At 39.8% G+C, this 24,039-nt stretch overlaps 1 protein-coding gene across 1 annotated transcript; it reads left to right on the top strand.

Moving 5' to 3' along the window:
- Nucleotides 1–10,494: 10,494 nt before the first annotated feature.
- Nucleotides 10,495–12,870, top strand: LOC131220703 (9-cis-epoxycarotenoid dioxygenase NCED2, chloroplastic-like). The gene has a single exon (XM_058215497.1). The coding sequence runs from the start codon at nucleotides 10,605–10,607 to the stop codon at nucleotides 12,489–12,491; it is 1,887 nt and encodes a 628-aa protein (XP_058071480.1). The 5' UTR covers nucleotides 10,495–10,604; the 3' UTR covers nucleotides 12,492–12,870.
- The last annotated feature ends 11,169 nt before the right edge of the window (nucleotides 12,871–24,039 follow it).

A 24,039-nucleotide genomic window follows, 5' to 3' on the forward strand; every position in this document is an offset into this window, starting at 1 on the left:
TTAGTAATGCCAGAATAATGCATCATATATGGGTTAGGTAACTTACTTTGACACAAAGGTCAAATACAGGCCTTTTAACACTTTAAATGGGATTAGTAATCCTAAATGGAATTGGAAGATGACCAATTGGTTAGCGTTAGCGTGCAAAACTCTTGCTTTGGATGCGTGATTCTCTTACAAGGACACTTGAAGCAAGAGAAATCAGTACCCTTTTTCATTTCATCTGCTTTATTCTACCTAAACCACTGTACCATTACAGTACTTTCATTTCAATGCTTTTCAACCAAACATCCAATGGGCCCCACCATCAGCTAACAACCTTCAATTACGAGATACCCTCCTCCATGTTTCATTTTTCAATGCCCAAGGTCGGTCTTTCTTTGAGTCAAGGTCTTTGCTGCTGTGTGCCAGAGCATATTCTCTTTTGAGAATGCATTTGTGATTGAAAGATGGTCCAACAACTAAAAAGAAAAATAAAATAATAATAAGGAAAGCTCTATAATCCAAACCATTCATGAAACTTTGTGACAAACCACCCATTTTCCACTCCACAAGAAGTAAATAAAACGGCCTTTTTAAAGTGTGAATATTCATAAAAATAAAAATAAAAAAAGACCCATTTCTTGGAGAATGTAGCCTCTCATTTTGAGCTATGTGTTTCCAACCAAAGTGGTTTAGCCATTAATAATAATAATAATAATGGGTTCCTTAGCCCTCTATGATTAGGTGGGTCCTGGCAGTTGGTAGTTATTTTAAAGGTGAGGTAGGTCGGTTAGGGATTTCTCCCTCATTATTGTTACACTTGTAGGCATGATGATATGGCTCCTAAATATTCCCCATGTATATAATCCCATCCACATAGGACATTAATTAATATATCATCTTAGGCTCAGAGAGGTGGCCCACATAAATAGGGTTGCAGGAATACTAGGTTCAAATATCGAGAACAAAGTTCCTCACATGTGCCAATACAAAACCCATGTGTGAGATCCGGTCCGTTCATCAGGCAGGTTCCAAGGTGGATTTTCCCTAGTCTATTAATCGTGTCGGTCCACTGTTCATATTGGTCACATGTGATGGTTAAAAAATCCTATTAATATCTGAATTCAGTTTCAATATAAAGTGTCTGTCTCACTAGTACAAAATCATTCAACATGTCTGATGTGTGTGCTAGCACACATTCAGTTCGAAGGGGCCCTAGCTTGCTGGACGACCTGGATCTCTCACACGTGTCGCTTGCAGATGGGCGCTTGAAACTGGGATTTTTTTATTTTTTATTTTAATGGGGTTGAGAGGGAAGAGAAGCACATGATATGCATCCCAATTGCCATACAATATTTGAAGAATTGAGGTGGGTAGGTGGGGCACACCACAAGCCTACAACACTAATAGATTCATCCAACCCTACCTTCCAAACCAAATTTCAATAAGAAAATTGCATAAGAGAGGCTTAAATAAGAGAGGAGCATCATATCAACCTTAGAGATATCAGTGCACATGTGTGGATGAGAGCCAAAAACACCTGATAATCTGCGGTCCCCATGCACGTGTGACACATGGGCAGGGGGGTTGGTTGATTGGTATCTTTAGGACTTGAGGGTCCCACTTCTCTCCAGTAGACCATATCTTGCCTTTTGTTTTGGCCTCATTTCCTTTATTCTGTTAAATTCATTTACATAAGAGAGCATGAAAAGATGGAAGGATGTTTGTAATTGTAGCTGTAGTGGTACACATGTGCCACATGGTCTATCTCTTAGCCCAATCAATAATCTCGTCTAGTGGACCATACGTGTGCACTGTATTTGGACCATTTGTTTTTCATTCTTTTTCCCTACACGTGTCCACCTGATGAGTGGGGGCCAGGATGGATTTTGAACCGATAAACATTATTATCATGGGGTCCCATCTGATGAATGTTTTGAAAAGAGAGAAAATTTTCGTATTCGGACTAACCAGGTCCGGGTCAGCTGGGATCTGATCAGGTTAACCATCGAGTCTTTGAACCAAAGTTGCCGGTTGCGTTTAGGACAGAAAAGAACATTCAAATGGTTAGGCCCACTCGATTAATGGATTAGATGGCACAAACATGTGCCACTTTAACATTTGTATGGTCGTCCATTTGTATAACTAATTAGTGAACCTCATTTCATTTCATTGCTAGAATAATCAACATATATTTAATATATGCGAAAATACCATTAATATAATAGAACCCCACTTGACCCTGGTTTTAACCAGATCCACGTTGATGTACCCAACCATAACCTGTCTAAACCCAAAACGGACCACCCAACCATAACCTGTCTAAACCCAAAACAGACCTGCTTCTCAATGGGTTGGACATGGTCACATTAAAATCAGGTCGGTCCAGGGCCACCCATGGATCTGGGGAGCCATTGCGCCAGCACTATGTTTAATTATCACAAAACATAGGTAAATTTCACTTAAATCAGGTCGAAACTCTGTGTGTGAATAGGTGCCTCCTTTGTCACTGCTACTCACACTCTCAAATTTTATAAATTAAAAAAAAATTCAAATCACCCAAATCAATCTTTCCTTTACATTAATCAAATTCCATGCCCATGTTGTGGATTTTTATAGGTTTTCTTGTGCGTCTCATGTACCAACTGCTGCTAACGACCATAATCCACCCCAGATTCCCAAATGCCTAAGTTTGATTATACTCTGAAAAATGATTAGCAGCCCATGTTACCCACTGCTTTTTTGTAGTTTTGAACATGTGATTCCCTCCCATCTCGTGGACCACAGTTGGGAAATCCTAACCACCAATACGTTATTATTGTAATAAATCCACTGGAATCTAGGCCATCCCATCTCTCACCTGTTCATGTAACACACAAGATAAGAAAGATGCTTCCCTTCTCTAACTTACACAAATCTCTAATGTTCTTTAGCTTATTATCCGTCACGTTTTTAATTAGCATAACTAGTAAGAAATTCCCAAATTCATGAACGATATTTCCATTGTGCATGAAACTAGTGTGACCTCTACGTCCTAATTCCCAAATTCCCAAATCTCTAACTTAGCCCCTCCCACCTAATTTCTTTTGATCCTGGAGCTCCATTAAGTCATCTATGATCTATTTTCCATCATGCACATTCTAGATTAATGATTAACTCATACATGAGAGAAACTAAGTGATGTAGAGCGGGTGTCAGACAATTTCATAGCCAAGATGGATCAGAAAAGGCTCGGTTGATGACAGAAGTGATCTGGACCTTTTGACCTTAAATCGGGCGTATCTCGCAATCCAGAATGAATTATTGGATGTAAAATATATGATTTTGGAGTAGGACGAGTTGCGCAAACCAGATTTGAAAAATACCATCAGATTGATGGTCGTTTCTCTATTTCAATTCCGTTTTTATTATAAATAGTAAGTTTTAATTCGATTCTAACTCTTCATCCATTGGGCTTTAGGAGTTGCGCCCAATGTGGAAAGTGCTTAGAATAATTAGGAGAATAGCGTGATGAAGCTAAATAGGACACTTACTATTTTTGGCCGAAAACCTTGCGTACTAGTAGACATCACAACCGTCTATAAAGCTTACTATTTTTAACAAGTTTACTATTTATAGTAAGTTGCGAATTATAGGAGTTTTAGTTGTAGTTTGATTCTGAAATTTCTCCCATTGCTTAGTATCCCTATTTAAAGGGTTTTGAACTCGTTTATTTTATTCATTAATCAAATTACGAATTTTATAGAATTTATTTATATTTTTCTTGCTTTTTTCTCGTGGATTCGAGAAGTCTCTGTGAGGAGTCCAAAGAAGCTTCGTGGATTTAGAGTAGTTATCCTTGAGGAAGACGGTGATCAACCTCATCATGTTCATCCTTGCGTCACCAAGGGGTTTGGCACCACAAATTTAGGGGATTCATGGTATTCCAAGTCCATCGGCTGTTTGGCAGGGTGGATTAGAGAGTATTATGAAATTAGGGATTTCAAATATCACTTTTGGTGAGTTTTGCAATCTCTCCCTTTTGTTTGGATTATCATTCTTCTCCTATTTTTAGCTCATTTTTAAAACCAAGAAAGTCACATGTGTAACATATGTATCACTAGACTACTAATTTATTATAGTCGTGGTCCGTTGATGACATTTCAAAACAATCAAATTATCAGTTGCATCACTAAAATTATATCAATAGAATGATTCAAGTGGTCCAAATATTGACCATGTAAATCATAGGTTTAAAAACATTGGTTAGCCGTTCCGTTGTGATCCTATGCTTGTGATCCATTTAAGGTTTAGAATTTCATCATTTTTTGTCAAAGTATGTATTTCAATGGATTTATTATTATTATTGTGTCAAACATCAATATGTACACTAATTAGGAATATTAAAATTGCTTTAGCAATTAAATTCAAACTCCTTTAAATATACTGTATAATTTGGGAACTTAGCTATTTTTGGATTACAGGGGATTCTGAATTCCGGGTGCAAAAGATAACTGAAGAATTCCGAATCTAAAGGATTTCCAATCTAGGTATTCTGAACCTATGATGCCAAACGAGACCTAAGAGTGTTAGCATCAAATATTTGTACCTTATTGAAGATGAGTTTTATAATGAAGTAAAAGGATAATTTTTTTTTTTTTTAAAGATTAAAAAAAAAAGAAAGAAGAAAAGAAAAGAAGAGTGATTGCATGTTAGAGTAGATTAATCTTACCTATGTTAGAATATAGGTAAGCTATATATTTGTCAAGGCCTTCTTAGATTTTTATAAATTTCTCACGGCTTCTTTATATTCTAGTTAATGTTAATTGTTGATGCACAAATCTGGTTAGCGCTCTTTGGATTGATGAACCTGCAAAAAGGACAGACAAAGAAGACCCTGGTTCATACAGGGGACCCTCCGATGCCTAAGTCAGGTATGAAATCAAGGTCTTAGTTGAACGGAGGATTTAGGGTTAGAGATTGTGAGGGGTGCTCCTATTTATGGGTGAGGAAAGGCGGTGGCGTAGGAGAGATCTCCTTATTTAGTAAGGATGAATCGTAGTACGATTTGGATTTCATACACATCGTGAGGATTAGAGGTGTACACTAGTTGAGCCGAGCTGAGCTTTGCCCATTTTGTGCTCGACTCAGACTACTCGAGTCCCAGCTCGTACTTGGCTCGGCTCGGCCAAGTTCGAGCCGCTTTCGAGCATAAGTATAATCAGCTACTTACCGGGTGAGCTACGACAGGTATAGGGGCACTGGGCAGGGCAGGGACGAGCAGCAGAGATGAGCTGCGGCAGGGACAGGGGCACCAGACCGGGCGAGGTGGCCACTGGATAGGGCAATGTGAGCACAAGAGAGAGAGAGAGAGAGAGAGAGAGAGAGAAGAAGAAGAAGAAGAAGAAGAAGGGTAAGGGAAATGGCAACCGAGCAGGGCAGGGACCACTGGACTATCGCTGTGACCACCAGAAAAGTCGCCGGACAGGTGAGGGAAGAAGAACAGTGAGGCAATCAAGCGGTTGAGACTTGAGAGAGAGAGGGAAGAAGGGTAATGGCCGATGGGAGATTGGGGAATGAGCGCCTGAGAGAGGGTTTTTTTTTTTCAAAGGGATTGAACGAGCACCTGGGAATGGGATGACCGATGGGAGTTAGGGTTTTAATTTTTAAAGGGTATATATACCTTGCACCAAGTCGAGCCGAGCCGAGTCGAGCTGGGACAAGCTCGAACTCGGCTCGAACTCATTTCGAGCTCAAAAAATCAGCTCGGCTTGGTCCAAACTCAGCTTCGATCCGAGTCGACTCGAGCGAGCAACTGAGCAAACTCTGCTCGTGTACAGCGCTAGTGAGGATCTTCCCAAATTCCCGGTCGGGATCTCTGGTAGACTCGTATCTTGGTTGAACTCCTAGGTCTTCGGTTGTGATTTTGGATCAAGGCAGTTAGGATCAGGTCGGAATTGACAGAAGGTGAGTTGTGCCGACCTAGAGTTGTGCCGACCTGGAAATATACCGACTTGACTCTCTTGATGAGCGGTTGAGCCCTTTTCAGCGTTGGGCAGGTCAGTGGATGTTTCGATCTACTAGCGAGAGGTAGAGTTCGACCTCACTTCTTGCTCGATTTCGGAGTACGAGGTTGGACCTTTGGTTATATTTGGTGTTGTTCGACCAAGTGGAATGCCTAGAGTTCCGACCTGACCTTTTCTTATTAGTCGGTCTATTTTTCCCATAACACTAATAAAATAAATAAGTTGCGGTTTTCCACAGTTTCTTGTGGTTTAACAAATGGTAACTTCCACATGATTGTAATGGAATGGTTACATGGAAGAACAAGTAAGAACAAGGGTGAGACAAGACCGAAATTAACATGGGTTTGTTACATGTGTATGGGAAGCAAAATTAGGAGAGTTTGAACTTGGGAAGAGCACTTTGTCAATTTTCTAGAAAGGCATTCATTAAGTTCAATGAATGGGTAAGGAGGACTTTTTCTTTTTCTTTTTCGTTTTTTTCTTTTTTTCTTTTGCCCCACCAATTTGTCTTTCTCCCCTTCATTCACTTTTCATATAGAATTATTCACCGTAGAAATTACAATGAAAGAATGGAGGACCCATAAGTCCTTATTGGGACAAATGGCATGAGCTAGTGCTACTATTAGAGCATTTGTATTAATGGGTACACTCCACTACTATTACTCATGTGTATGCTGGGTTTAACTTAGGCATAGCCGACAACTGACTTCGAGATCAGTCTTCCATTTGTTTTAAAATAATAATAATAATAATGGAGCTGATAGTTAAGTGTATCTTAATTTGGTATTGACAAGTGGTTGAATATAGGAATGCCAGATGGGCTCTTTGGATGCGATCCAACGGCCAAAGATGAAAAGAGTTTCATCATGGTCGTCATCATCATCCCTTATTATTATTATTATTATTTAATAAAAAGGCAGTAAAATATTAGCCCTCTACTTAGGTAGACACAAGAGGGTCATCCATGAGATTAATGAGAACAACCCACATCTTCCTTGTGATTAAAATAAAGGCAGGCAGGATATATACATACATTTGTTAGAAGATGATTGGGAGTTGGAAATATCCCTATTTAACTAATACTCTAATCTCTCTCCAACTTAGTTTAGTACATAGAAAAGGAGAGAGAGGAGACCTAGTCATACCCAAAAATTCAGTTGTTGATTTGTGTACACCCAATGAAAAATGGAAAAAAAAAGAAAGGAGCATTGATGGCTCCAAATTCAACAAACAAATGTACATTAATCAGAGTTCAGGTTTGCCTAATCAAATCTAATTTTTCAGATGTGACCCATCTACAATGGGTCCCACTACTATTTGATGCTCATGATTTGAGTTATATGTCACGTGTAAGATCGATCAAAGTGGCTTCCAACAACAATCTTGTGTGAAAAGCATGGATTAATGCTGGCCAGTCCGAGTCATACCCAACTCAGACTCGATTGAGATCAGTAAAGATTGGTATGGAGTCAAGTTATTTTTTATTTTTATTTTTTAAAAAAAAGATGGTTATGATAGCCAAACACCATATAATTCCCATTAAATGAAATGAAATCCCTAGTGAGGTTGGCATCACTTAGCTTTTGTAGATTGACCGAAAACACACCCACAAAGAGTCAGGCAGCCAATGGGGTTATAGGTTTGGATATGGTAGCGTCGAAGAGACTGCCAACCAACATAAGAAAAAGAAAGAAAGTGACATCCAAACTACAAAAATCACTTAGCTTTACTCACACAAGATATTGCGTTTGAGCGATTCCAATGAGTTGTTACCCTACAACTGGTGCATGTGTTTGGTTGCAAGTTGCGACTTCATTGATGGACATGCCCTCCCACTAACTGTTAAATTAATTAATCATGCTATTCATAATCAATCCTAACCATCTGATCAATTATTTAAAAATGGATGGTTCAATCGGTTTATGATCAAATAATCTAATCATGGATCTAGACTATCCATCATGTGGGTCCCACCTATGACTTCTCATTCTTCTGACATATCTTTTTGATCTGATGATCCTAGCCATCTGGTTAATGTCTCACAAAATGGATTATCTAAAGTATTTATGATTAAAAAGTTCTGGTTATGTATCTGGACCATCCATACTGTGGGTCCCATCTCTGATTATCTGATCTCTAAAAAATCTGTTTGATCTAGTGATCCTAGCCAACGGATGAAATCAATGCATAGTAAACTGTATGGACTAGATCTTTTCTGAGAAAAGGTCTGAATATGGATATAGACTACCCTTACTGTGGGCTCCGCTTCAAGTCTACATCACCCTCATGAATCACTTGGTCTAATTATCCTATCCATCTGATCAATGGCCCGTAAAATGGAGGATTCGTATTGTTGATGCCAAAAAATCATATGATATGGATCTGGGCCAATCCATCTTTTGGGGCCCACCTTTAGCTCTCCACTTCTGTCGATAAGCACTTTGGTATGATGATCCTTACCTTTGATCAATGGACACTAGAATAAAGGGTCTAAATCATTTATGATAGAAGAAAAAAGGGTTAATAATGAATTTTAGACCATCCAATAAGGGCCCCACACCTTTTATTTCCCATGTCTTTTAAATCACTTTGATCTAACAAAGGAGAATTGGTCATGGATATGGATTATCCATCTTGTCAGTCCCACTCCAGATTCCAAGTGCATCTAAAGCATCACTGGACTAGACCCTAGATCGATGGCTAACAAAAATGCACAATTGATTTAGACCGTCTATTTTATAGGTCCAATCTATGATTTAGATTTAGAAGTTAAGACCTTAATGGACCTGTATACTAAACGTGGCTCCACATCTTGGCCCATGAAACAATAGATAGAGTGAGAGATTCAATTGCCAAGGTAATGGATTTTAGGGACATGAAACAGAGAAGTGATGTGTTGCCACCTGTGTCCTTAGATTTTATTCCTATTTCAAAACATGGGTTTAGATGAATGAGATCTGGGGACGTCCATAACTCTGTCACCATCTTTGTATTCAGCATAATGTCGCTCCTCCTTAAAGGAATGTACTGCTATTTTCAATGTCACTAAAAACGTGTAAACCAAGGTCGTACCTAACAATATTATCTCAATGAGTGCATTTTTTAGATTAATAGTACATGTGGACCTCCTTCATGTACCATTATTAGGGATATGGCACTTGTAACACACATCATAAGAGTGGAGAGAAAAAGATAAGCTAGTGGGCCATGTTAAGAGAGAGTAAGGATTTAGTGACGTAGCCTACTCAAGCTTTAGATCTACCTCAATTGTTTCATATGATGCCTAACTTGGTTTGGCAAAGCAGATGTAACTGTCATCCACTACAAGGACACCGCAAATAAACACTAAGCGATTTATCCATTGGCCTACCTATGCCAACTAAAGGTAAGAATTGCTATTAAGAGGAGTTAAAAGGAACTGATCAAAGCAGATTAAGTGTGACCAGCTTCACCTAAGATGATTTAGCTCTTACTGTGTGGGGCTCAACTTGACGCATGTATTTTATATCCATATTGTCCATTTGATCATTTTAAGGTATTAGTAAAAAAAATGAAACAATTCCAAATCTCAAGTAAACTATACCTTAGGAAACAATGGCAATTGATCATTAAAAATTTCTTGTGGGCAACAAAAGTTTTATATTAAGTTGATATTTTTTCCCTCTTTGTCCAGGTTTGTGTGACTATATCAACAGGTTTGATGGCAAATAAACATTATTGAAACATTAAAATGGGCTTTAGAAAGTTTTTAATAGTTTGGCATTCAATCACCACCATTTCCTATAGGATGGTCCACCTAGGATTTGAATTTACTTCATTTGGATATATGCTTCATTTTTAAGATCATGCCTTAAAATCAACTATCATGACAGATGTACAGCTGGGATGTAAACATCAATTCGGATCCTCTGATAGGGCTGGGCGTCCCAAAGGAAACCTTGCAACTCTTAACTTTGGCGCAATAATAAGTGGCCATATGGGTGTCAGGTAGACGGCTTGCAGCGAAGGCAATATCCTGAGCCCGAAGTGGACCATTTAATCATTTTCATTGGCGGCGGCACTTGAAATGCACAGGTGGCGCATTATCATTAGGCCACTTAAGGGTTACAGGAAATACAGTGTATGTGCTTGTGTAAGAGATGGGATTGATGTGATGGGCAACGGTGTATACACATCCACAAGGGAAAAGTCAGGCAGAATAAGCGAAGAAAATGAGGTCGGGTAGGGACCATCTTCCTGAAGAGTAGCAAATGTGAGAAGGGTCATGGCTATGTCTCTTACCCACCCATTCCCTTCTCTCTCTCTCTCTCTCTCTCTCTCTCTCTCTCTCTCTCTCTCTCTCCCTCCTTGGATTTTTATTTTTATTTTTTAAAAGAAAACCCCGTGTCAATTTCCACTGCCTTTCCGCAATCCACCACGTGTTCTTCTCTAAGGTGGTGAGGTGGACCTCCATCAAACCACCTTCTCTTGGCCTACCCCCTTCTATAAATACCTCCTCCAATTACTATCCCCCACCCAAATCAAACTCCTCTCTCTCTCTCTCTCTCTCTCTCTCTCTCCAATCAAACAATTCATATTCCCATTCCACACTTTCTCTATTCTCTCTACTCTCATCCAATGTCTTCAATCACTCCTAATCTCCCTCATTCCTTCCAATCTTCTCAATTGACCCAAAATCCCTGCTCCACACCCTCATCTTTCCATCTTAACAGTCCAAATAGGTCCATCAAGCTAAACCCCACCAACCACCCATCTATCTATTGCTCCTTACATTCCCCACCAATCCTCAGCATCCCAAAACCCTTCAAATCAACCATCTTATTAGAAGACTCAACTTCTATCTCTTCAACACCCACAACCACCACTAAACCCAAGCGCAAGCCCTCCCCTCAACATGAGCAGCCTCGAGAGACTCTGGTTCCAACCCTCCACGAACCCAAGACTCAACCCAACCGGAACTTATTCCAACGCGCTGCTGCCATGGCCCTTGACTCCATCGAACACTCGCTCATCTCCCGCCTGTTGGAAGGCCAGCACCCACTCCCCAAGACTGCTGATCCCGCAGTCCAAATTTCTGGCAATTTCGCTCCTGTCGACGAACACCCAATTCAGCAAAACCTCCCTGTGTGGGGCCATATACCTCATTGCCTCAACGGTGTCTACGTCCGGAACGGTGCCAATCCTCTCTTCCAGCCCTTGGCTGGTCATCACCTCTTCGATGGTGATGGCATGGTCCATTCCGTCCGCTTCCGAAATGGCTCTGCTAGCTATGCCTGCCGCTTCACCCAAACACATCGACTAGTCCAAGAACGTCAATTAGGCCGACCCATCTTCCCAAAGGCCATTGGCGAACTCCATGGCCACTCTGGCATTGCTCGTCTCCTTCTCTTCTATGCCCGTGGCCTCTTTGGCCTAGTCGACAATGCCAACGGCATCGGTGTTGCCAACGCTGGCCTTGTCTACTTCAATGGCCGCCTCCTTGCCATGTCAGAGGACGATCTCCCTTACCATGTCCACATCACCCCTTCGGGCGATCTTGAGACAGTGGGCCGCCATGACTTCAATGGCCAGCTCAATTCTGCAATGATCGCACACCCCAAGATCGACCCAGCTTCTGGCGAACTCTATGCTCTCAGCTACAGCGTCGTCTGCAAGCCTTACCTCAAGTACTTCCGCTTCGCCCCTGATGGAAGCAAGTCCCCTGACGTTGAGATTCCGGTCGATCAACCCACCATGATGCATGACTTTGCAATCACAGAGAATTTCGTTGTAATTCCTGATCAGCAGGTTGTGTTCAAACTCCAGGAAATGATCCGTGGAGGTTCCCCTGTTATCTACGACAAGAACAAAACCGCCCGGTTCGGAATCCTCTCGAAGAATGCCTCAGACGCTTCCGGCATTAAATGGGTCGACGTCCCAGATTGCTTCTGCTTCCACCTCTGGAATGCATGGGAAGACTCCAACACCGACGAGGTTGTTGTCATTGGCTCTTGCATGACACCACCCGATTCAATTTTCAACGAATCCGATGAGAGCCTAAAGAGCATCCTTTCAGAAATCCGAATCAACCTGAAGACAGGCAAGTCGACTCGGCGCCCAATCATCGACCCATCCAAGCAATTGAACTTGGAAGCTGGGATGGTGAACAGAAACCGACTGGGCCGGAAGACCCAATTCGCATACCTGGCAATTGCAGAGCCATGGCCAAAGGTATCTGGATTTGCAAAGGTTGATCTATTGACAGGAGAAGTAAAGAAATTCATCTATGGGGATAAATGCTATGGCGGGGAACCATACTTTGTAGCGAGGGACCCAACATTAGAACGGGAAGATGATGGGTATGTGTTGACATTCATGCATGACGAGAAGACGTCGAGATCAGAGCTGTTGATTGTGAATGCCATGAATATGAGGGTGGAGGCATCAGTGAAGTTGCCATCAAGAGTCCCATATGGTTTTCATGGGACTTTTGTAAGTTCAAAGGAGTTGGCTAATCAGGCTTAGGACGGGCCCATGAGTGTTCTGTTTCTTGGGTCTTCTTTCTTTTGGTTAGAGGAAGGGAGATTATACCAGAGGGATGATTAGAGATACGTCCCCGGAGTCTCTCCTCTGCAAAAAGAAGAAAAATGATAAACCCTTTACATGGGGTTTTAGCTGGTTTTTATATATATTTTTTTAGTGTGAGAAGAAAATCAGCTTGTAGCTTGTAGATTTGGAGCTCAGCTGTTTTTTCTGTAAATCATTCTACTTTGGTGCATTGATACAGTCGATGTATATGTGTGGATGTACGTAATGTATGTGATTCGGAAGACATGGTCTGTCAGACCTCTCCTTCCTCTTTCTTCCTACTTATGTATATAATAATAAAATAACAGGTTCTCTCTATCTCTCTCACCTTAGATATTAACAATTGGGTGTTCGTGGCAAAATGACCACACATGATGAATGTAGATGATGTCAAAACTTAAAATTTTAAAAGGATTAAACCAAAACAAGTGACTAGAGATACAAAAATTCTCCTGATTTGACAATATGCTTAAGGGTCTTTTGACACCGTATATTTTGGGGGATTTGAGGGGATTTTTATTCTGTTGTTTGGCACCATAAAGTAATTGGGGTGAGAGGGTTCAAAATCCATGGTAAGAGCTTAGATTACATCTAAAATCCTTCCGAGAGTTGCATATGTAACATGTATGTTACTGGACTGTCATTCTATTGGACACATGTCCCACTAATGATGTCCTAAAACAATTAGATTATCAATTGCATCACTATAATTACTTTAATATGATGATCAGCACCATCCAAATATTGTCCATGTAAATCAACGGTTAAAAATCATTGGTTAGTCAGTCGGACATGATTTTGTGCTAGTGGCAGATTCAAGACTTGGAATTTCATCATTTTCAGGTAAATCATATATTTCAGCGGGCTTATTACAACCATCGTGTCTCAAGCATTACATAACATTCGCTGATAAAAGAAATTAAAGTTGATTTAGGAATTAAATTCAAGCCCTTATAAATATACCATGAATAGCTACTTTTTGGATTAAAGTTGACTCCTAATTCAGGGTGCCAAACACAATAAGAGGATTTCAAATCCACACTTCCACGGGCCCTTATTTCATCGGACAATAATAAAAGTTTTTTCTTCTCTATAAAAAAATGAATATACAAGGCTTACAGCTCTCTCTTGCCCATACAAAGAATTTTATGTATAAAATTAGCATTATTCAAATAGATTTCACTATACAGTCTCATATACGTACAAACATAAGCAAGAGACATTGAGAGAAGAAATAGAGAAAGTCTAGGAAAAAGGATCATGGTTGACTCTGATGAACTGAACTTAGTGGAGGAGTCAGTCTAAGAGAATGAAAGTGCTGAAATTGTTTTGGGTGTTTTGCAAGTATAGCAACAGTCAAAAGACTTTGTTTGTGGAAGTTAGGTAGTGATTAGGACCATCCAAGTCTCACTTCCCACCGATTGGATACCCTCAATCAACGTGGATTTAGCGGTCAAATCAGGTGAATGCCTTTCTTCCAGAAGGGAGTGGATTACGTACTCACCCAAGAGTGTGCGGCCCTTAAAATGGGGCCTACCTTGACATATGTATTCTATATCTACGCTGCCCATCCATTTATCCAGATCATTTTAAGAAATTATTCAAAATATAAAGCAGATCCAATTATCAGGTGGACCATACCATTAATGGACCACAAAAGTTCTTGATCAAGCTGATATTTGTTTTTCTCTTTCATCCAGGCTTATTTCACCTTATCAACGTATTGGATGGCTAATAAACATTATGGAAGCATTAAGGTATGCCCTGAAAATTTTAATAGTAGGGCATTCAATCATCATTGTTTCCTATGTTACGTTCCACCTTATAATTGGATCTTCATTTTTGTAAAAGAAAATAATGTTTTTCATGTAAATTAAGTACATATGTTTTATCTAAAAATCTTACTATGAATCTTCATCTTCATTAACTGGGGTTCAAATGATGATAATAATGTAGAAAAATGTAGGATAAAATATTTGTCAGAGGTGTGTGAAGACCTTTCTCATGCAAGTAATTGATGATAACCTAAATGTATTAAGAGAAAAGACCCAAGCCCATGTGGAACTTTATTTACCCTTAGATTTGTACAATTGTACAATTGTAGGAATAGGGTTCATCTCTCCTTCTCTCTCTTCCTTAGACTCGTAGAAATGCGAGTAGTGTTCATCTCTTAGAGGTACGTGTGGATCACCAATAACTAGTGGTGATCTATCATTGAAAGTCAAAACCCTTGTTCCAAACCTCCTGGACTCAAACCTAATCCATCTATCGCATGGGTTGGATTTTGGTCGAATTTGAGTTAGGTAAAAAAATTATAAATAACATTTCATATTTTCTAATTAGTGATGGCTATCATTTTGGATTGTTAAAAATAAAATGGCTAGCTAAATTCAATTGATCAATTCAAGTAGTTAGGGTAGTTCTGCTAATGTGGTTTTTGGAATATTCTCCTTCTTGCATGATCCAAATTATCACAAGTAGTGTATTGATAACTAAATTTTAAAAAATAAAAAAAAATAAAAATAAAAATAAAAATAAAAAATTGATAAATGATTGGTATAATGTAACCCAAAAGTAAATGAAAAAAAACACATCTGTAATTAATTAATTTTCTTTGAGTCGAGTCAAGTCCTGTTCCAGACCAGTCTATTATAATATCATCTAAATTGGACTCATTTACAATCTAGATTCAAATTGAGTTGATTTTAAGAAGACTAGACCTGAGTAACTTAGTAATTGGGATTGAACTTTTGATTCAGACCTGCCTGATCAGGTCCAAATTTTAGACTAGACCACTAGTTTTCGGGACAGGACACATGACCCATTGGGTCAACCCACCCATTTACAGCTCTACTTGTATTAAACAACAAAAGAAAGAATGCAACAACGATTTATCTATATTTACAGAGTCGAAAATTATGTGTGCTATACAAGTGCTTGGGGATGCTGGGTGGGGCCCACTGCAATGTATGTCCCGTCCATCCGTTTTACGAGCTCATTTTAGGATGTGCGACCAAAAAATAAGTGTATCCAACATTCAAGTGGACCACACGAGAGGAAATAGTGAGAATTCAGTGAACATTATTAAAGCATTTTTATAGTTATAAAAGTTCCTTATCAGGCTATATTTTTGGTTTTTAACTTCATCCCATTTGGAATGACCATATAAACAGTTTGGATAGCATATAAACATTAAGGGCCTATTTGATTTTACAATAGAGGAGTGAAATAGACATAATTACCATTGTTAGTCACCTCACCGCCGTTCGAATTTCCGAACGATCCTGCAATCAGCGGAAATCATGGATGTAAGCGGAAGCCAAACGTATTCCGAAGAACAGCGTGGGGTCGATCGTGATCAATCCAGAAGATTCGTTCCATCCATCCATTTTACCAGATGATTTTATGGGTTGACCACGAAAGTTTTGGTTGTCCACAGTTGAGTCTATCATAATATCAACGGTGGAAGTAGAGTTTAATGGTCTTTTCTGTGGTGTGATCCACTTGATCCTCTCCAAAGCTTCATTTTTGGGTTGAACGCATTAATTTTTATTTTGAAGGTATGGATTGTGTTAAACACATAAAAGGTGGGCTAAACCGAGATCACATGGTAGTTGTTCAACGTTACCCTACGAATCCATCCATGCTTGGCGATATCACCGACCATATCTATCAAAGCCATCATATCACCTATTGCAGGAGATGGATGTCTTGAAATTATCCCTGTGCTCCATAGGACTACCAAATCAGTGAACATTCAACAGTTATATGGCTATATAACTTCTGTGGCTTTGTTTGGACAATCCGTTGCAACAGGCATTCTCGTTTTTTCATTTTTGGTAGGTGACAAGTCTTTTTTTTAAAGCTATTAGATAACTACAACTTGTGATATCGTCTTCTTCTTTTTGAATTTCGAATGCATGTGATTTATCCTTTTTTTGTTTGAACAGGTGGAAGGAGTTGCAGCTTGGCTATAGCTCTTCATGCTATTAGCAGGTCTGATATTTTTTAACTTATTTATGAAAATCCCCTATTCTATGATCCAGTATTACCTAATCCGATATGATCGCTCATCACAGTGTAAAACAATGGAGTTTAACGGCGATGTCAGCATTAGACTATTGAGATACTCCATTGTTGAATTCCATACAAAAGAACTTACATATTGAAAATCAGAGCCACCAATATTTGGTATTTCGGTATCTATCTCAAAAACTACATTGTAACGGTGATGATTATCATAATGAGGAGATTTTTGGATGACGTTCCATATGAAATGGGTCCAAATATTCCAACGGTCTTGATTACTGAAAAATCAACTCTACCTGTAGAAATTGGGAAGCAAAGTATAGTGCACACCGCCTCTACCAGTTGAACTAACGAGTGGGAAACGATTGTCATAATCGGACGAAGATTGGGTACTATACCGACCATGCTAGAGACGGATGATCCCGGCAGTCCCACCGTGATGTATGTGTATTATCCACGCCATCCTAGCTATTAGATAACTATGGCTTGTGGAGTCCAAGAAGGTTTCAACTGTGAGAATTTCTTTCTCCAATTTTCCCTCTAGTGTGACTTACATGGTTTTGTATCCACCTAATTTTTGGTATCCCGTACTAAAATGAGCTAGTAAAACGGACCGAGGGAATGAATTTCTCACGTACGTACACTGCAGTGGCCCCCACCCAGCATCCTTGCGCAGGAGCTCCCTGGTAAAGGCTTTCGCAGGAAATCCGTGTCCCTGCCAGCTCGCGTATCAAATAACGCCCTTTCATTGGCACGGACCATAACACATTCTACCCCACATTTCAGAAAATAATAATAATAATAATAAGTGTAGGACATCACAACTCCAATTGGGTGAAGTGGACATATGTTTCCATAGCTGGAATTGGAGGCCATGATATAGAAAATTTAGACGGGTGTAGATTGGCTATTCAACTTTATTTTGGCTACGTGGCCCATCTGGAGTGGAGCCCATCATTTGATTGATGTGGACTGATTTAGCACCATACGGGCTTTAATTAATAATAATAATAATAATGTATGACCTGTTTTAGCAGCTGCATGGGCATTTGAAGGAGCTTTGCTGAGATCCATTTGTTAGTGTCCCAGTCCAAGGATCCGGTCATTTCATTCATGAGGTGGGCCTCAGTTTATAAAACAAGACTCTATATAGAAATAACTTGGTACCAGTTTTTTTTTATTTTTAGCCGTCCAAGTGTTTTTATTTTTCCAAATACCAAAAAATAACATTTATTACATAGTGGCCACTTGATGAGCGGGACCCGTCTCTCTGATTTTTAGTATATGGTCAGACCCACGTGATGGACAGCTAGGATATTACACCTTCTGCCACGCTGGCACATTTGTTGGCTTGGAGATGGGAGGGCTGTGTACCGATGGAGCCCTTTTCACTGGGCTTCCAACCTTCTATTTTACACGTGGTAAGGAGAACGGTAAATCAAGACCGTTTGTCTATTAGGTCCAACCGAGCAACTGTTTCAAAACCACACCAATAAGAAGATCCCATCCATGGGGCCATTGCAGACGGAGCACAACCTATTAATTACACTAATCAGCTCATCCTAACCATCCAATTGGCAGCCATCAAACGGGTGGCTTTAAAATCGAACAGCGGTGCAAATTCAACAGAGGGAAGGAAAAAAAAAAAAAAAAAAAAACAGAGAGAAAGGGTTTGTAAGATCATCTGATCCCTCCGATTTTGGGAGCTATGCTCCATCCACACGGAGGACCCCAAGTTTAGAATTTTAGAGGGTATATATTGAATTACATGAGGGGCCCACATGTAATTTAATCTGTTTTAAGAAACCCCAAGTGTATGGGCCCCACCTTGTGGCATATTGAAATCCACTCCGTCCATCAGATCAGAAACGTTATTTTCACCATACAAACAAAAGTAGATCCATCCAGTTTTTTTTTTTTAAAAAAAAAGAACTTGGACGGGCTAAGCCAACAGGAAGAGTGTAAAATTGCGCTTAAAACCTCTAAGCTCATAATGAACGGGTATGATGAAAGATATAAACCATGGCAGCCTCACATGTAAACCTATGGTTGGCATCCCATTTCCATTGTTCCATGTGGTGTGGCCCAGAAGAGTAGTTGATCTATCAGATTTTTGTCTCAAGGGTTTAGCAACGAGGAGAACAGCAGATGGACAGAGTGGATTTCAAGAAGATAGCATGGTTGGGTCCACATAGCTTGATTGTTGTAGGCACCAGCTTTAAAGGGGTGGTGTAGAGGAGTGGGGTCCCTGAAATCACATCCAACAATAATTTCCCAGGAAAGAGGGTGACGTTTTTGTCGGGCGTTTGGAAACGACACGAATGAGGAGGACCCCTTTCTTTATTTCCATTTCCCTTCCCCTAAGTAAGGAGATATATATATATATATATATATATATATATATAGAGAGAGAGAGAGAGAGAGAGAGAGAGAGAGAGAGAGAGAGTTTTGGTCCCTACACAAGCTAGATAATTTAAACAACCTAATGCAAGGGCGTTTTCACAACGGGTTCCAGTGAGGTGGCATGTGGGATGCAAGGGTACACTCGGGGTGAGTGGCCCGCATAACCCATGAATTTGTAGCCCATGTGAGGCGGAGCCTATGGATTTGAGGCCCACGAGGGGGCAGAACCCATGGATTTAGAGTCTTAAGGAGGGTTTGGCTGATGACCTAATCCATGAATTTGAGGCCGGGACTATAAGATAAAGATATTAATTCACTATGCTTTATCAGTTCAAGCTTTTAGAGCAAGTGGTCAATTGTCCTGCATCACTTCCCTTCTCTCTCAAAACTCTCTCACTATATAACATAAGACCGATATGTTGGAAATACTAAAAAATAAAAAATAAAATAAATTATGAAGTGTCCACTTAGGAAGTTTTCAACTTCTTTTTGGACTGGAATGGTTAGGTCGCCATTAGTGTGCCAATTAGCATCACACTACTCACACCCATGCAACCCAAGCATATCAATCTCAAAAACTCCAAGTAAAAATACTACACACACCTTCACATATAAACCGCAAGTTTTCTTTTCTCATTTCCGATGTGGGATAAAAACAAAATACACACATTTCCATTTGAAATTTTCAAAATCGTTTTAGCAGCAAAATGAAAATTTTCAAAATTTTGATTTTTTTCAAAAATCAAATTTCAATGAGAGAGAGAGAGAGAGGTTAATTAATAATATAAGTGGTGTATGCTTACTAATGTGGAGTTATAATGCCATTTGTATTGTTGGTAAATGCTATATTGACTTTAAAGGAATGCAAATATAGAGATGGAAACTCCTTCTAAAATTGACCTACCATGAAAAAAGTAGAAAACATTATACATTTATTTGTCTCACCCATGCAATTGGTGAAAGGTCAATGGTAAATATAAGGAAAGTTTTCTTACAATTTGTTTTTTTTTTTTTTTCCTTTTTATAAAGATATCAATTTACTTATTTTCAAATGAAAGCAGAATAATAATAATAATAATAATCAATTTTCATCTTATGCACCTCTCCACCTATTGAATGGTTAAAACATTCATCTCAAGTGGGCCCCATAACTCATTTTGTATAAAATTTATGAGTGCATGCGTGTGTGCCTCTCACTCTGCCACAGTATCTAAGTTTTCTTCCCTTTTTATTACTAATTTCGACACGTAGAAAATACAAGACAGACCCTAACATGAGGCATTTAATGCCTCCAATGTATGAATTTTGTACCAACAAATGGGAGAGACCAGCCATTAACTCCATTCCATGTGAAAATTATACCAAACATGATACTTCTAAATTGCACGTTCCCACAAAAATCATGACATATGCTCCCGTCATTACATGTGAGATTGTGATACCTATCAAAGTTTGTAAATGTGTAATAAAACGAAAATATATTTTGTGCGCATGGTAAATGTGGACCTTACAATAAACAAGAGATGCAAATTATAATAACTAAGAGTAATAAAAATCTCTTATAACCCCGATGAGGCCCAATGAAAAGGATAATGTGGACGACTCAAAAATGAAATTTCTAGTAAAGGACTACTAAGTGGTCTTCATAAGCCAGGAGAATTTATCACCTACATGGGCTTGCACCACTAATTTTGGTGCACTGGCTTTTCTAGCCACAAGATGTATTAAAATAATTAGTTTATACAAATACAATTTTTTTTCTCCCTCCTTAGTGCATCTTGTGGTGAAAGAAGCTCATTACAGCAAAGTAAACAAGGGTGCAGGGGGGTGTAGGTATGTAAGTGGAACGTGGGCTGCTTGTATGGGCACTAGCATTTAATACGATGCATGTGAAACCCAATCACATTACAGACGTGACGTCCATGTATCTGGTAGCCCTGACGTAAAAAGGTACATACACATACCCAAAAAGAGAACGCACCTATACTAAGCCAGGAAAAATCTCAGGAATGTGGGAAGAATGAGGAAAGCAGTGTTTGGATCTTCGCAGTGGCAAATGAAAGAAAGCCCAAGCTGAAATCAGGGATTGCTGCCAACCACCATCATGTGTCCGATCCTCCGACCGTAACGCACGGTCCACAATTCACACTCGTGATTTGTTTCCATTTTCATGGAAAAAAAAATATGAGGTAGTTGTTGATCTCTTAAATCTGTGAATAACAAGGTCTATTGATGCTATCAATAAACCACTCAATACCATCGAGCAAATAATTGATGGGATTTTTCCTCCTCAGTTTAGAGGAGAGATGGAGCAGTGGGTGAAAAATTGGAGTAATTCACCATGCTGTTCAACCGGTCGAGTGAGCTGCTCGACCGGTCGTGGGTGGCGCTCGACCGGTCTAGTAGGGCTCGACTCAAAGTCCAGCGATCATCCAATGTTTTTCCTCCGAGGTGCTCGACCAATCGAGGGAGGTGCTTGACCAGTCGAGGACTCGGCTCGACTAGTCGAACTTATGCAGATTCGTTCTGGATTTTGTGCGGACTGCGTAAATTTGAGACGGTTTTCACATAGGTGCGGAAAGGGGTTTCCAAATCTATAAATATGAGCACATAGAGCTTTTTTAGGTAATGCAAGAGAGTTTCCTAGAGCTTTGCAAGGATTTGCTAAAGGGTTTAGGGTTATCAAAGGTGTGTGAGAGAGAAAGAGAGAGAGAGAGAGAGAGAAGAAGCTTGTAGAAGGGAGGTTATGCTCGTAGAGGTGATCTACTGTACACTCGACATCTCAGCGCTTCTACGTCCTCGTGATTAGTGAGATCTCTTGGTTTTTCTTTTATTCTCTTATTGTTTATCTACCCCTGCGTGAGTGAAGAAAGTTGTAACATTCTACTTCATAATGGATTGTTGATCTGGATGAGGTCCCGTAGTTTTTACCTCTTTGAGACTTTTCCATGTAAAAATCTCGTGTTGTGTGGTTTATGTTTTGATTTATTTCATTGCTTTATTATCCCATAATTCTGGTTTGATTTGGGATGCTAGATCCTAAGGTTTTGTGCAAGGCCCCCAACAAAGTGGTATCAGAGCTAAGTTCATTGAATGGAGTAGGATCGGTTCTGAATTAAGGAAAGTGGCTCATTAAGGATGATCAACCTCAATGGTTCTAACTGGACCATATGAAAGGCTAAGATGGAGGACTTGCTTTATTATAAGGACTTGTATTCTCCAATTCAAGGCATATCAGTAGAGTCAAAGGATATGACAGATAATAATTGGAAGAAATTGGACCGGAAGGTTGTGGAGTTTATTATACAATGGCTGGATGATTCCGTATTCCACCATGTGCCTATGGAGACCTCAGCCGCTAGTCTATGGCTGAAATTACAAGGGTTGTATGAGAGGAAGACAGCCGGCAATAAGATTTTCTTGATACGACGACTTGTGAATCTCAAGTTCAAAGATGGTGGTTCTGTGACCGAGCATATGAATGAGGTCAGCAATATAGTGAATCAGCTCTCCACTATGAAGATGGTCTTGTATGATGAATTGCAGGCTTTGTTATTGCTTAGTTTATTGCCTAACAGTTAAGAGACATTGGTGGTGTCTCTAAGTAACTCCGTGCTAGACGGAAAGATATTCATGGAACAGGTAACCAGCTGTCTCTTTAATGAGGAGACAATGAGGAAGTCTCAGGGGTTTACTCAGCAAGAGGCCCTTGTGATACAAGAACGAGGGAGAGGAAATAACAGGAAGGACGAGAAGGCCCGAGATACATCAAGAGGTAAGTCGAGTACCAGAAAGTATGTTGAATGCTGGAATTGTAGCAAGAAGGGTCACTATAAGCATGAATGTCGTAAGAATAAGAACGACAAGAAAGGAAAAGAAAAGGAGAAAGAAGATGAATCAGATTCCATTGCGGTCGCTTCAGATGGCGACGTTGTAGTTATTCTTTCAGTAGATCACGATGTATGTCTCACAGCTACAAGTCAAGACACCGACTAAGTGATTGACTCGGGAGCCTCTTTTCATACGACTCCACGCAGGGACTTCTTCACAAGCTACAAGTCAAGTGACTTTGAGACCGTGAAAATAGGGAATTCTGGCGTATCGAAGATTGTAGGGGTCGGTGATATTTGTGTTAAGACCGATGTGGGCTGCACATTGGTTCTCAGGGATATGAGGTACATTCTAGACCTTTGCTTCAACTTGATGTCGACGGGAGGTTGGATGATGATGTTTATAAAATCCGGTTTACTAGTGGGCGCTGGAAGCTCATCAAGGGTTCGTTGATCACAGCTAGAGGAATGAAGTGTTGCACTCTTTACAAGGCAAGCATCAGTATGTGAAAGGTTGGGTTGAACGCAGCGGAAGATTCAGCTATTGATATGTGGCACAGACGTCTAGGCCACATGAGTGAAAAAGAGCTTCTGCTACTAGCGAGAAAGCGGCTCCTTCCAGACGTGACAGGTATACCTCTCAAAACCTATATTGATTTTTTATCAGAGAAACAGCATAGAGTTTTATTTGTTAAAGCTACTTCTCATGTTAATAAAGTGCGTGCATTAGATTTAGTTTATTCTGATGTTTGTGGTCCTATGAGGACAAAAACTTTGGGTGGGGCATTATATTTTGTCACTTTTATAAATGATGCATCTAGGAGGGTTTGGGTTTATACTTTTGAAATCTAAGGACGAGGTCTTTGGTGTGTTTAAATTGTTTCATGTTATGGTCAAGAGAGATAGATCATTGAAGTGCATCCGCACTGACAATGGTGGTGAATACATTGGTGACTTTCATGAGTATTATAAGTCCTTGGGTATACGGTACGAACAGACGGTTCCCAAGACCCCCCAGCATAATGGTGTAGTTGAACAAATGAATCGCATCATTGTAGAAAATCAGATGCATGTTATCCTATGCGAAATTGCGCAAGACGTTCTGGGGAGAAGCAATGCACACAGCGGCGTATTTAATAAACAGGTCTCCATTAGCCCCATTGAATGGAGAAGTACCTGAGAAGGTCTGGACTGGATAGGATCCATCGTATAATCATCTCATG

The sequence above is a fragment of the Magnolia sinica genome, chromosome 12, assembly GCF_029962835.1.
Source record: "Magnolia sinica isolate HGM2019 chromosome 12, MsV1, whole genome shotgun sequence".
NCBI lineage: Eukaryota > Viridiplantae > Streptophyta > Magnoliopsida > Magnoliales > Magnoliaceae > Magnolia > Magnolia sinica.